We start from the raw sequence: 15,853 nt of genomic DNA, 5'->3' as shown, positions 1-15,853 counted from the left end.
CTCCTTCCTTGATACCTCATTGCGACTGGATTTTTCTGGCTTAACCAAACCGAATATTTACTCTCTGCCTTTCTACCTTGAAGTTACCCCCTCTGTCATATCAGATCTCCCGGGTCCACTTCTCACACACTGAGAAAAACAATCTCTTCCACATTCATTGATTTAGACTTGCGTGCTTTGTGTGTTTGGGCTTCTAAAGTATTTTGCCTCCTGACAGAGAACAGGGTCAATTAGTACCTGTTTCAGACTTGCAGAACCTGGCCAGCATCTCCGGGGCACCCTTCATGTACACATGCAAGTGATCATCCCCTGCGACCTGAGCGATCACAGACATCCTCTGCAGGCTTGAGGAGAAAGGAAACTGGCGCAAGAGGGCAATGGCTTCCACGGGACTCTGAAAGAATGAACACCAGCAAAAGGGGAGCTAGGATGCTTGTGAGATTTCGCAGATGCACACCAACAAATAGGGTTTGCTCTGCAATGAACCCAGGGCCATCATGAAGCCGTACATTTGTCCACAACATTGATACCTTTCCCTCATTAGGTTGTCTGGTCTCCAAGGCCCTACCCCTTAACAGCCTGGAGAAATCCTAATCAGGTTCCAGGCCAAGTTCACAGGTCACTTTCTCTGTGGTGCTTCTCTCTCAGAAATAGTGTTCACTCCCACCTCTGGATGCCTGTGGCTCTTTCTTCAGTCTTTATTATAGCAGTTGGCACATTGCATTGCACTTATTTGCACCTATACGGATTTTTCCACCAGCCCATGTCCTCCTCCAACACAGAGCCCCACACGTCTAGCTCTGAAATCACTCTATCCCTTAGCACCTAGCATAGCGCTCTAGCATAAGACAGATTCACGAATAAATTAAAGGATAGATTGAGGAACTAAGGAATGAGCAAACCGACTATGGACACTGTTAATTTCAAGGAGAAAGAGCTGTCTGATTTGAAAAAGCAAAGCATACCGAACTGGCTTTTGGTCCTGGCTTTATTATTATGTTTGAATCTGACATTCCAAATTTAAGGTAGTCTGCACTGCAATCTTCCATTATCTGTTTTAAAATGAAAACATTCATAAGATTCCTTAGAGCAAAATAGTAAGAAAGAAATACCTCTCATTTGCATAGCACTTGAATCTTTTCAAAGCCCTTTCCATATATTTTCTCTGCTAGGCCAATTATCTGAATACCATCATTGTCAAATTTCTGTTGCATTGATTTTTATTAAGGACCTTATTGGAGAAGGTCAAAAAGCCAGAAATACTGTGACTGCAGTTTAAGTGGTAATTGATGGAAGAAATGCTGGCTACAGGCCAACAGCTCTTCCTAAATGGTATGTCTAGTAATTGGATGAGAGTTAAAAATTTTTTATATATATTTTTTTTGAGAGGCAGCACAAGCTGGTGAGGGTCAGAGAGAGACTGAGGGAGACACAGAATCCAAAACAGTCTCCAGGCTCTGAGTTATCTGCCAGCACAGAGCCTGACACGGGGCTCGAACCCACGAACCATGAGATCATGACCTGAGCCGAAGTCAGACGCTTAACTGACTGAGCCACCCAGGCGCCCTTTGATAAGAGTTTAATATAGCACATTAAGCCCTCAGATGAGTAAGCATTAGGTCTTGAGATAAACCTGGGATTAATTCTTATTCTATATCTATGTTACTAGCCTAACTGGTTAGCTAGAGTGTTAGCAAATTAGCTGCTGGCAAATGAGAAAGCATATTTGAAAACAGTTTGTGTTCTTTGGATATTGCAACAGTATAAGTTATACCATCTGAGAAACCAATATTAACCTAAAATATGGGAAAGGCAGTCAGATATACAAGTCAGAAAATAGGAGACAAGATGTGGCCTCTGCGCTATCACTTACCTGTTTCAACTTGGGGACAATTATTCCATTGCTCCAGATCTCAAATTTCTTCTGAAAAATATTCGGACATCCCTTCCAGGGTCAAAATTATTAGAGTCTACAAGGACATTTCTCTTTCTCCTTATGTTTCATGACAGTTTCCTCTAACCGCCAAAGGATATTTAACTCGAAACTGCTTCTCACCCAGCCTTTGCACTTTGATACATTGGGGTTGATAACACTGCTCCTACAGACTCTTCTTACAGAACTAATCCTAAAGATTTCTGTTCCCGCACAAGACCCCAACTTGTACGTCATTTGTACAAATAGACCAACCCCCTCAATGGAGAAGAGGCACTGTCGGAACCAGGATCAAAGTCAGATATAGTAAGAATGACCCCAAGCAGCTCATCACTGTGTCAGCACTAATGATGCTGGTAAAGACAATGTGTGTAATAATTACACTGATTCCTCTCCATTAAGATCCAAGAAAGTGATTATCCCTTTGTGTTTATGTAAAAAATTTCTCTACAGCAAATGCTTGAATTTTAACTTACTGATACCAAAAATTTCCCTGTTTATCAGATTTCCTCTTTTACTACTTTGGCTTCTAAAGCTGTAATTTTCCCACTATCTATACATCTTTTTTTTTTTAAGTTTATTCATTTGTGACAGTGTGAATTGGGGAGGGGCACAGAGAGAGAGGGAGAGCTAAATCCAAGGAGGCTCCATGCTGCCAGTGGAGAGCTCCCTGGTCCAGGCTTGACCTCATGAACTTGTGAGATCATGACCTGAATCAGAACCAAGAGTCAGACACTTAACCAACTGAGCCACCCAGCCCCTCCCCCTACTATACATCTTAAATTAGCCTTTTTGTGAGGTGTATTTCATGTCCTTGCAGTCACTTGTTTTTATTCCTTTACCATTCTGTTTACATGCAGTCCTATAGTTGATATATCATTGTCAGTAGCTTTAAAATGTGTTTTGTCTTGTTGGAAACAGAATAACGTAATTAATTAGTGAATGAATGAATGAGTGCCCTTCACTTGCTGGGCACTTTACAATGCAAGCAGCCCATCCAGGCTCATAGAATCGGCGCTTACCACAAGTCAGTGAGTGAGGCATTATTATCACCAATGCACACGTAAGGTAACAGACTCAGAATCTTGGTTCTGGATCTGGGGTCACACAACTAGAAAGGGATGGAGTTGAGAGGTCTGCCCATGTCAGGTCAGCCACCAGGATGAGTTTGTAGCCTTCAACTGCCATTCATACTCAGCTCAAAAAGTTGATCTAGTTGGACAGGGAAACCTGTACTGTATAATTTAGTAGCTACCGGCCACCTGTGACTATTTATATTTAAATTAATTAAAGTAAATAAAATTGAAAATTCAGTCCTCCGTTGCACAGCCACATTTCAAGTACTTGATAGCCGCATGTGGCTGCCTAGTGGCTGCTATACTGAACACTGCTCTAGACCACTGCTCCTCTAAGAGAGAACGTGCCATGTTTCGGCCTGTCAAGGTTTTGTGGTCAAGAAGATTTGGTAAATGCTGCATATCATATTCCCTTTAGAATTTTCACAACGTACCATGGTATACTAAAGAAATCTAGTAGTCAAGAAGTCAATTTTACTTTCTTAAAACCTCAGGTCCCCAAATTATTTGATTATGGAACCCTATTTCATGTTGCACTCATTCACTGAGTTCCTTGGAGCAGAGACTGGGAAATCCAGGTAGAGTTGGACCTTCAATCAGTATTGTTATAAATCTTCTCTGAGCTTCAACCAAAGTTAGAAAACTTTACCACTCTGGATAAGGATTTCTTCCAGTTTTTCTCATTTAGTCAAAACAAGAAACTATCGCCTTACCCAGGCAGTGCCCTCAAACATTTTGAGGTCCAATGGGTCTCCTTGGATGGTCCCATTGAGAAGGATCAGAGAGTGGCAGCTGGCCATGGCGGCACACAGAGGGCCCCAGGGCAAAGACTTGCCTGAGGCAAAGCTATTCACTTCCTGAAAACTGGTGGAGAAGATGATTAATAAATGAAAGTCTTCAACAAAATCATTTTACACATTCTGCCCCTTAAATCTTGCCAATACACAGTTTCAGTAATGCTTAACCTTTATGTCCAAATCCTTCCAGAGCTCCTCATGCCCCATATGATAAAGTCTAAGTGCCTGGATGTAATCACGGAGACTTCCTTCAGGCTACTTGCCTACGGTGGCAGCGGTATGGGAAGGCTCAGACTAACACCTGTTAACTTGGCCAGTGAAGGGTGGGAAGGAAGATTGCCTGTGGATTTCCTTTTCTTCAAGTAAAAGCACACCTGGGAGAGCCTGGGTGGCTCAGTCAGTTAAGTATCCAACTTAGCTCAGGTCATGATTTCACGGTTCATGGGTTCGAGCCCCACATCGGGTTCTGTGCTGACAGCTCAGAGCTCGGAGCCTGGAACCTGCTTCTGATTCTGTGTCTCCCCCTCTCTCTGCCTCTTCCCCACTCATGCTCTGTCTGCCTGTCTGTCTCTCTCTTTCAAAATTAAATAAACATTTTTAAAAACTAAAAAAAAAAAAAAGTGCACCTGGACTCCGAAATATTTCTCATGACTCAGTCCTTTGCCCTATTTCCTGAAACTCTGGGCATGGATATCCATCATCTCATTTTCCTTTCTGATGGTAGACTGGCAGTTTACTTTTCTCCTTTTCCATTCTATAGCCAAATAATAATTGAAGACAGTGATTTCTATACCCCCAAAACCTCCTGAGCATTTGGGGAAATGGAAGGAGAGGAGGGGTGAAAATGCTATACATCCTACTCTCCTTTCACGGGTCTAGCCAATAGAAGACAAAGCAGTGTCTGGACAAAGGCCTGGCCCAGCCATCGGAGCAACCAGGAGCTGAGCCTCATGAGCAGTGTTGAACCCAAGTATTTTCTGCAACATCACACTGCTTGTCTGCTGTTATCTTGTGCCAGAGCTGTGCTGGCCCTGTCACTGTGTCAGGGGGGCCCCTGCAGGACTCCTTCAATGACAGAGCCTCAGCCACTGTTTAGAGCCAATGAGGAATATTCAGAGCTGAAGAGCAGAGGCGTCTTGTACTTAGACTGAGAGGTAGATCTTAGCCCTATGGGGAAGGGAGCTGGGGCCCTCCCTTCACTAGCTCCATTCTGGGGTAGCATCTCTGATTGCTCTCCCCTCTCCCATGGCCAGCTTTCCCCCTGTGTCTGTAAAAATAGTAGCTATATACCTTTAAAATTCTATTTCAAGTGTTCTGTCTCTGTCAGGTGGTTTTCCTCATCCCATTCATTTCCAAAATTAATTTTGACTTTTTATCCACTATGTTATTATAAAATCCAGGACTGTGGATTATATCAAGCAATCATTATTGTTTCTTCTCTCTTTTGCTATGTGTGCCTTAATCATAGCTCTCCATGGCCTGTTTTAGGCATAGAAGGTGGATGCATTTGTGCCTTTTAACATCATGAGATGGGAGCTCCATGAGGGAGGGAATGGAACTCTTTTCTAGATTCTCCCCCACACACCACCCAATAGCCACCAGCAAGTCTGTGGTTTTTAATTAAGAGCAGTTCCAATTTCACTCTTTTTCCTCTTTTTTATTCCTTCAGCTTCTTACTCATTCAGTTCGTTCTATTTTTTTCATGTAGAGTTTGAAAGCCCATTTCCCACATCCGATTCTGAGCTTAGAACCCATTTAGTTGAACAGGTTAGAATAAATGGGAACTAGTTCTAGTAAATTATTATATGTATTCCATGTGACATTCGTCCCTCACCAGGAGGCATTTGAATAGCACCAAGGTAGCCACACCAATCCCACATCCCATCTTCACTGAACTGCCTACCAGTTGTCAGCAGTGGGGACAGTCCCCCAGAGGTCCAGCCCATCTTCCGTCAGAGTGCCAGTCTGGAAGAAGTTAGAATTGGTATTAGCATAAGATATAGAGCTTTTGATTGTATCATGATTTAAACAAAACTTAACCTCCCAAGAACTTAAAGTAGATCTAGTTGCCCAAAGTCCTTGTCTGTAAGCATTAAATTTTACTTTTTATTATTTTTAAAAATACCTTTTTTAATGTTTATTTTTGAAAGGGAGAGAAAGAGAGAGAGAGAGAGAGGGAATGTGTGCATGCATGGGGGGGTGCAGAGAGAGAGGGAAACAGAGGATCCAAAGCAGGCTCCGTGCTGACAGCAGCGAGCCTGATGGCTGAGCTCAAACTCATGAACTATAAGATCATGACCTGAGCCAAAGTCAGACACTTAAATGACTGAGCCACTCAGGCACTCTTTCTTGTAAGCATTAAATTTTAAATCAGAGAAGGGCAGCTGAAGGAAGAATTCAGCAGGTGACAAATGATTCCTGAAAAGACTGTGTAGATAATGCAATGATTCTAGATGCTAACCATTACAATAAAAAATTTAGTGTTTTGTTTTTGTGTGTTTAGTTTTCACTTGCTGTTGTTAAATGAGAGGCATTTAGTGAATGGAAATCCAGTAAGGACCAGTATGAGTTTGACTTTTTAGTTGGCACCTACTGTCTTTCTAAAGCAAAGCTCAAAATTTTTCTTTCTTTTCAAGACTTTTAGTTCATAGTCTGCCATCTGGTTCACAGCAATTTTCTAAAATATGGGTGACACGGTGACTGTCCAGATTGATAATGAAATGTTGATAAAGGGCTTTGAGAATTTAGAGAGAAATGAAGTGCTAATAATAAATACTCATTAATGTCCATGAATGGGTTTTATTGTTAGATCAAGAAGAAAATGGTCGGGAGATTTGATTTGCTATATTATGGAAGAGTATTTATCACATAATGTAACAGAGAAAGCAACATGGACTAACTAAGTATTGTCACAGCACTTTGAATTTGCTCATTGCTTCATAGTCCACCATTAATTACAGACTCCAGTGTCTTTATGCAAGAGGCCAACACCCAGCCGGAGTAACCATGTTGCTCCCGCTACTTCAGCCCTGACAAGGCTGAGCAGAGTACTCTCAAGTGCTGGGTGTATCCCTTTTCAATACTGACACCCAGGTCCCTGTCACTACTCTTTTCACAGTCATTTCCATATAAGACTATTTTCTAGCTTTCTACCAAATGACACTTCTGTCATTACAGCACTTTAAATTTGCATAACACTTCATGATGAAGTGCTTGCAATGCTTCTAGTTCTTACAATTGAGTAAATAGGGAAGGGACATGCTCAGGATAGAGGCTAAAGGAGCTGCCTCAAGCTCCAGTGGCTTGCAGGTTGGAGAGAAAGAACCAGAATCCAGCCCATCTAGAATCTCCCTCTAGATAACAAACGTTAAATAAATTTTGCAAGGCATGCAGAAAGACAAAACCCATACTGGACTTTCAATTAAAGAATGAAGGAGTCTTTGTTTTGTTAATTCGTTTGGACTTCACAGAAAGCTAACATGCTTTGTGTGAGTTATACCTTGGAGAACAACAGAAAAAAACCTATTGTTTCATTTCCCTTCTGCATTTTATAAGGGCCCCAACTTGTGTGTTTAGATTCCAAATCCTCTCGAGTTGTTCCATTTCAAAAAGAGTTAGCAGCTTAATTCAAACTGAAATGTTTTCCTGATGATCAGATGATATTTTTACACATCAATATTTTGAACATGAGAACAGAGATGATATGGCAGCAAACAGAAATGAGACCGTGTTATTTTTCTATGTGAAAATGATCCTTATATTATAAAACTCGCCATGAACGGAAAGAAAACTAAATTATAGTTGCAGTTGTAAAAGGAATAAGACAAAAAAAAGCAAACTTCTTAGTATAAATACTAGCCCAGGCTTCGGCTGAACTGAATAGAAAAGATAGACCTTGTTTTGGAGAACTTACAACAAACCAAAGTGAACTAGAAATATGTGGGAACAAATGTACTCCAAAGCCTATGGTGAATGTCTTCTAAGTGGAAGTAAAAGTAGATGGGGACCTCAATTAATTGTGGGGTGCTTCATTACAACACTGTATTGGTAGAGTTTTACAATGTATAACCTAAGAAGGCCCCTAGAGATCATTGGAGTTCACATTTCTCTTGATTTCTCATTTTGCTGATTCCCAGTCCAGAGTTCTTTGCACTATGACATGCTGTCATGCCCCTGGGATGCCAAGGAACAGTTCCTCAGTTGGAGCACATGAGGATATGGAGGAGAAATCTTTATATGAGACGTAAAATGAACACCCTCTAGAAAAATTAGTTTTAGAAAAAGACAAATATGCAAAGAACATACTTTATAAGTCCCCCTCTTATATTACAGGCACCAGTGAGGCTCTCAGGTAAGTAATGGGAGTCCTTGCCAGAAAACTCCAAGGGGCTGTTCCCTGGTCCTGAAACTAAAAGGAAGCTACTGTTAAGTTAACCCTAGTGGTTCTTGAGGAGTGGTGATTCAGGGCTTTCTTTGCCAAAGGAAACTTAGCCAGAATCGAATGGAACTAATCCTAGCACTGAGCTGCTTCCAGTGGGGGACCAAGATTGTCAAATCTACTCACGGTGTCTCTCCAGTTTGTCCTCTACTCTCCATTCTTGCCCTCCTTGAATAAGACAATGACCCATCTCTTCAGTCTTCCCCAGATAGCTTCCTGTCTCAGTCCTACCTCCCTTTTGTCCCTTCTCACCAATTACCTCAGATGGAATAAACAAAACACATCTCTAAAAATGTCTTTGATCTTCTTCAAAAAAAATGGTAGGGTTCCCATTCTCCTTCACAACAAGGGCCCACTTCTTAACTTGACACATCAGCCCCCGAGCAATTAGGCTCTTCCTCTCCAGGACATTCCCTACAATACCGCTCCTGTTCTAGCCACACTCATGAGCCAAAGGCCTGGACATCCCTGTGCTTCTGAACTGCTCACCTCTGAGCTCATTCTAACAGCCAAAGCCACAGCTCATCAGCAATCTCCTATCCATGGCAGGTAACTTCCCCCCGACTCTTGTTCATGCCTCTGAGCATGCATTTCACTGAATTATCATGGTCTACACTTCCATTGTACCTCCTTCCTCAGCTAAGTCATGAGCTTCTCCAGAACAAGGAACCTCTCATTAATGGGACTCTTGGCCAATATTGATTAATTAAAAAGTGACAAAACCTTAATCAATTATTCAACTGCAAATGAAGTGAAGACATGGAGGGACCAGCTAGGCCCACTGCGTTACAGCAATTAAGTTGGCCTGCCCAAGTGGAGGGCAGGGTCTAAAGAGCAGGTGGCTAAGCCTGAGGTCTCTCTAGAGACCCTGGACCCCCACCAGAGACACACAGAAAAGGGTCTTAGGACCTGTCCCAGAGCATCAATCCTCCCCATTTGGACATACTTCTCCCCTGCTACCTCTAGGACCCTAAGCACTTACAGGACAACATTCTAGTCCTGAGCCCTCATAACCTGGGGATCTGAGGAGAGAGGAGGGACTGAGTGCATTAACAAGGCACTGTCCCTTCCCACCCTTTCCTTAAAAGAAGCAGAAGAGAAAAATGGAATATTTCCAATTAAGCACAAGACAAAGTATTTCAGAGAACAGAAATGTTCCTCACAGCTTTTTTTGCCTAAAAATGCCAGTCAGTCATAGAAGTTATTACCATACAAGATTGCTTTGAAACTCAATACAGGCACAAAAATATTACATTTCATAGGGAAAAAAATGTATGCTGTGATAGCTAAACCACTTCCTGAGGACTCAGTAAAGTGGGCTTGTAGAGCATGGTCTCACATGAGCTCACTGTGTGACCTTCTCTGCCCTCAGTGTCCCCATATGTAAAATGAGGGCAGTGACCCAGACATTCTTGGAGGCCTTTCCCAGCTCTGCTGTGCCTTGAAATCATTAACCTCCAACTTGGAAAGTTTAGATCATACTTTGTCGAAGCACACGAGGTTTATTTGCCCACACATATTGATTCTCTGTGGGGAAATACAGAAGATTTTCTTTTTCTTCAGTCTCTTTTGTGCATACACGATTCCTGTGGTCAGAGCAGCTGGCAGCACAGGAGGGACAGTCACGGTGAGGAGGAGCAGGGCCATGGTTGCAGTATCTCTTGGAGAAACCTAGGGAGGGAGGAACAAGCAGATGAGCCCAGCAGAGCAGGGTGACACCCTTTCTGGCACCATGTCCTGCAGCACTATAAGAATTCTAGAAGCTCTGAATATTCAAAGAGAGCTGCTCTCCTGGTGGGGCTGCGAATCCTCTTGGGTGCGCCTAAGAAAATGGACAAGTCTCCATTGTGACCAGAAGAGACTCTGATCCTTCCTCTACATCCGCTCTGCCCTTTCCTGACGTTTCTCTTCACTTAGCGTTCCCTCTGCCCAGAGCACCAACCCTCCTCTGCTCATTGTAAAACACCCTCTGGACTTCTCAGGCCCTGAGACCATTTCTGAGTTGTAACATTTCACACACTGGCTGGACAGCTGGGTTATAAATCTCCCCCAGCAGCTTCCAACCTGCTCGGGTGCAGCAGCTGTGGCTTATACATCTTGGAAGTCATTTTCAAGTTTATCTTATTCATCTCTAGATACAGAGCCTAGCACAGTTTCTGACACAAGAGGTGCCCAGCACATATATTAAGTGGATGGTGACCTGATAAAAAATGATGACCAAGATCCTGCTAAGATCTTGGCATGTATTATCTGCAATAGGAAAGTTCATTGTAAAAATAGCTTGTTCTCACTGCACACATTCTGGTGCGAGCACTGTGTTAAGCTACATACATTATGTAGTTACTCCTCACAAGAACCTTATGGTGTAAATACTGTTATTTTCTTCATTTGACAGATAAAGAAATCAAGGCTTAAAAATTAAAATAACTTCCCCAAGCCATCTGCTAGTTAAATGCTGAGGATCTGAACCCTAGGCTGTCCCACTCTGGGGCACAAATATGTGACCAGTGTATTATATTATAGTCAGTTCTCATGGGGTCAGATCCTAGGCGCATCCACAGAAATTCACATAGCTGACAGGAGTGGGGCCAGCATCACACCACAGCATGGCTTATTTTATTTTTCATCTGCTCTAGATATTAATAGCTTTGCCTTAGATTTTTATGAAATTAACCATCATTTTAGCCATTAAAATCCTCTTCTGAGTACTGGAAACACAGATTTAAGTTCAGTAACAAAGGTTGCTAGATACATCATTGGTCCAATTTAAGATTATTCACAAAATCCACCATTCTCTGCTTTTCTCAACCACAGCCACAAAATGTTGACCCTGGGGACTCAGCTCTGTCTAATCCTTAGCCAGTATGGATGGAGGAAGCCAACAGGACCACAGGTTATGACCCACAAGAAGATGGGGTCTGTGATTAGTATTGCTGCTTTGGTGTGTTTGGGATGTTAAGTCCTACCCAGGAAACTTTCATTCCTAATCACTGGGGGTTGGGGTGGGGTCCACAGAAGATGGATTTTTGCTTGTTTTCCTGCTCATTGCTCTTGCACTCCAGATGAAACTGGCACATTGCCTCAAGTTCCAGACCCACTTGCTTTAACACTCTGCCAAGTTCTCTCCAGGGTCCATTCTAGTGGTGCCAATATGCCCTGGCCTCCTTTGCCCTGGACTGACCTAGAAATGCTGCCTGGAGGTTTATATTAGACTTAAATGACTATCCAGAGCTCATGTATGAGTATGAACTTTGCTTGGAAATTCTTATGACTGTCCATTAATATTTACCCCTCTCTCCCATAACACACACACAGAATGCACTAAATTTGGACATTATAATTAGGTCACCCATACCCAGTTTCATATCTGTGTTTGGATCCTTTTATTCACAATGTTTTCTTCTTTCCTATGAGCCCACATTACTGTGTCTTAAAGAATAGACTATGCAGTTCACAAAAGAACCAGACTCTCAGGATCAGAAAGGACCTCAGCGGTCATTTGTGAGAACCCTTCCTTATGCAGCCATCATAATTATTAAGAGGGATGTTCAAATAAGACCAGACACTATGAAACTTAAAAGGAAGTGAGGATCCATGCAGCATATAGTTCTGTACAAGTGGACATTCAATTCTATTTTAGAACCTAGCAGAACACAGAGCAACTCAATGGGTACATGGTATGTTGGGTATGCCCTAAACAATGTACATACTCTAATATCTCAATATTCTCAAATAATCCAAATTTCTAGCACAGCATTCAAGATCCCCTTCAATATGACCCATTTTACCTTGTCAGACTTAATCTTTCAGTTGCTTGGGGGTTCCAGAAGACCCATCTGCATTTCTACCTTTGTCCTTTCTCACTCTAATTAGTATGCCCTTCCTGCTCCCTGGTCTGATGAACTAATCCTCTCTATTCTACCAGACTTGAGAAACACCTACTTCCTGTGGGGATATTTGAGCTTGGGTATCACAAATGCCACATGTACAGTAACCTCTCATCCCCATTCAAGGGGTGAAAGAAGTTGTGAACTTTGCAACTTTTCATAGCTATGCCATACAATACAATTTTCACCAACTACATATGACTACTTGAATTTAAATTAATTAAATAATCAAATTGCTAAATTACATTCACTTAATTAAAAATAATTAAGATGAAGTACAATTGAAAATTCATCTACTCGGTCACACTAGCCACAGTTGAAGTGTTTAGTAAGCACATGTGGTTAAGGGCTGCCAAATTGGACCATGTAAGTATAGAATATTTCCATCATCTAAGAAAGCTGTATGGGACAGAGCCGATTCACAGAATGATGGGGCTGAGAGATAACCTTGGTCTAACCCTTTTGAATTAGGTGAGGTTCCTTGAAAAAGCTATGTCATTAAAAAGCCTTACCCCCAGTACTTACTCCATGGTACATGTATACACCAAGTGCATAAAAGAAACCCACAACTCCAAGGAAGGCCAGGAACACTATAAACTTGAAGGCATCATTGTATAGTTTAAAGTTCAGAGGCCGTGGATATAGAATGGATCTCACCAAGTCCCCCTTGGCAGTATTATAACCTGCATGAAAATAATCACAGGTGGAGTAAGTTCCTAATACAGTTTACCCCCAAACCCAAATTGGTTTGCATTGAATTAAGGATTGACTAATAGTGTCATTTGAATATGGAATGAAAACATCACTGAAAACAGTACATTTACATTTATTATCCCTACAAGTGGTATTCACTTAGCTCTGTTCAATTTCCCTTGCTCTGGGAGCCAGTGCCAAGGTGGCTCACACAGTGAAGCTCCTCACTCATGCATGAGATTGGGGAAAAGGTGACTAAGAAACTGACAGATTCAGTCACTGGAGAAGATGAGCTGCTAAGAGAAGACTTTAAAGTTCAAATATATGTTGAAAAGTAGAAAGTGAAGACAAAGGAAAGCACAAAACAAGTAATTTCTTAAACACATATGCCTCTGATCATGTCATTCTTTTTTCTTTTTCTTTTTTTTTATTGTTGAGAGACAGAGAGAGACAGTGCAAGCAGGGGAGGGTCAGAGAGAGAGAGGGAGACACAGAATATCAGGCAGGCTCCAGGCTCTGAGCTAGCTGTCAGCACAGAGCCCGAAGTGGGGCTTGAACCCACAAACCATGAGATCATGACCTGAGCTGAAGCCAGATGCTTAACCGACTGAGCCACCCAGGAGCCCCTGATCATGTCATTCCTATGCCCCAAAACCTTCCAGAACCCTTGATTTTTTTTATAATAAAGTTCAAATTTCTAGGCATTGCATTCATGTCAACGTTGTGTACTCATATCTTGCTAGACTTATCTCTTAATGGCTCTCTGCTCTCAGAAAACCCCAATGCAGTCCTTCTTTTGTGTTTTGCAAAAATAGGATAGCATGTCTTTTTAGCTTTCTGCTAGGATTGGCTATATCCTTTCCATCCTATCAGACTTGGCTCAAAATGCCACCTCATCAAGTAAATATTTCCAGACTTCTACTCCCACGCTTCACATCAAAACTAAATTCTCCCCTTCCTTGGAGTCCCTGTAACACTTAATCATATGGCATCTATCCCTGCTTTAAATCCACCTGCCTCCTGCACCAGACCACAATCTTCTTTAAGGGCAAAGAATGTCTCACAACTTTTTTCTTTAGCCCTCAGGGTGTAGCACTTAGTTGATATTCATTAACATCTAAGTTATTGGCAAAAAAAAAAAAAAGGCTACTAGATATGAGTCACTGCTGAATGAAACAAGCCTTAATCCTACTGCTTGGTGAACATTTAGGCTCCTCAAAGATGGCTTTGCAGGTTTTGGAGAAAAGGAGCAGAGATTTCTCTAACTTGTTGCCTAAGCATTTTACAAGCTCAGATAAGGTGGTTTCCATGATTTCCATTCATTAGTTCCTGCTTACCAGCAGGCTGAGAGAATATCTCACCCAGATCAGTAACCTCAAGGACCCCAGGAGCCCCAGCCTTAGGAGGAATGTGCTCAGCAAGGCCATCTCTGCTGGGCTCATTGCCAAGATGACGGCAGAGGAAATGGCCAGTAATGAGCTGAAGGAATTGAGGAATGCCATGACCCAGGAGGCTATCCATGAGCACCAGATGGCCAAGACTGGTGGCACCACCACTGACCTCTTCCAGTGCAGCAAATAAAGAAGAATTGCACCTACAATCAGATGCAGAAACGCAGTACTGATGAGCCCATGACTACCTTTGTCTTATGCAATGAATGTGACAATTGCTGGAAGTTCTGCTGATGGAAACTTTAGCCATCAGTGAACTTCAGTGAACAAAGTGAGGAAGAACAAAGAGAAAGAACTAAGCCAATCTAGCTGGATAGAATAATAAAAATTAAGATGAAGAAACCATCATCAGTGGTTGATTACCATCAATGGTCATGCCCACTGACCTCTTTGAAGCAAAACTTGATATTTTTAATAAAAAAAAAAATCAGGTAGGAGAGGAGCCAAGATGGCGGAGAGGAAGGGAGCTCTGTAAACTTCATCTGCCCCATCTATCGAACTGAGAAGGACATTACCCTCATCTGCAAGAGCGGAAGGAGAAAATACGGAATCCAGAAAGAAGACAACCTCAAGGATACCTGAGTGAGTGAGTGCGAACTGGGGAGATTGGAAAATGGGCCAGCCCAAGATGGGCAGGGGAGGTGGGAGCCCCAGCCCAACGTGGGACAAGCACGCAAAGCCTGAGAGACAAAGGGAAGAGACAGAGACTGAACACGCTCATAGTACTGTCTCTGGGGAAGAGGTAAAGAACGCTTAACCACGCTTGGAGAGAGAAGCTCACTCCATAGATAACTGCTGGGGAGCCCAAATCCTAAACCCAGGTGGCGCAAGGGAAGGAACAGCTTCCAGCCTGCGCCATCTTGGTGGGGAGTCAGCGGCCGTGGTCGTGTCAGGGGCACTCACTTCGACCTCGGTTTTGGGAGTGGGAGCACGCACCTCATTTCCACAGCGCATCTCACCCCCAACATTGGCCGCACAAATCCTGAATCCCAGGTGCCAACAGGGAAAAAATAGCTCCCACCTCTGCGCGATCCCGGCAGGGAGTTGGCAGCGGTGGAGGCCTGGGCCACGCTCAGGCTACAGGAGCTCCCAGCTCATTTCCAGCAGCTCCCAGCACCTCCTCTGGCAACAGCTGCACACTCATTCCTCCCCCAATGCAAACGCGATCCCGGCTGGGGGTTGGGACTGTGACAGTGTGCACTTCACCTCCTGCTGCACATCTCACCTCAGGCAGGGGCAGCTGAAATCCCTGCCTGAGCCAAGACAAACCTATTCCTCCCCCTAAAAAGCCAGCCATCAAAGCAAATACATCTCATCTGTGGTAGCATAAACGTGCATGGACTGGAACTTTGAACCAAGGCAGACCTGGAAAATACAACTTGGCTCAACCATTGCACAAGGAGATCAGACTCATTAGAGTGGCCTACAGTGCGTAGTTCAGTGGAACTTGGCGTGCCGCCTATCTAATCTCTGTAGATACCAAGGCAGAGCCTCTGAGAGCAACCTCCAAGACCTACCACAACAAACCACGCCTATTCACCAGGGAAAGCTGCTGTTTTATTTTTTTAATAATTTTTT

The 15,853-nt window shown here is 42.9% G+C and overlaps 1 protein-coding gene across 1 annotated transcript in view; it reads right to left on the bottom strand.

Moving 5' to 3' along the window:
• ATP13A5 (ATPase 13A5) overlaps nt 1-15,853 on the bottom strand; it is a 91,388-nt gene that overhangs the window by 38,954 nt on the left and 36,581 nt on the right. Inside the window, exons 12-17 of the mRNA XM_029938731.1 lie at nt 12,657-12,814; nt 9,727-9,915; nt 5,710-5,771; nt 3,723-3,873; nt 966-1,052; nt 238-394 (exon numbers count right to left, since the gene is read on the bottom strand). Coding sequence (XP_029794591.1) covers nt 238-394; nt 966-1,052; nt 3,723-3,873; nt 5,710-5,771; nt 9,727-9,915; nt 12,657-12,814 — 804 coding nt within the window. The remainder of the gene's footprint in view (nt 1-237; nt 395-965; nt 1,053-3,722; nt 3,874-5,709; nt 5,772-9,726; nt 9,916-12,656; nt 12,815-15,853) is intronic.

The sequence above is a fragment of the Suricata suricatta genome, chromosome 5 (assembly GCF_006229205.1).
Source record: "Suricata suricatta isolate VVHF042 chromosome 5, meerkat_22Aug2017_6uvM2_HiC, whole genome shotgun sequence".
NCBI lineage: Eukaryota > Metazoa > Chordata > Mammalia > Carnivora > Herpestidae > Suricata > Suricata suricatta.
This window is presented reverse-complemented; position numbering and strand designations above follow the sequence as displayed.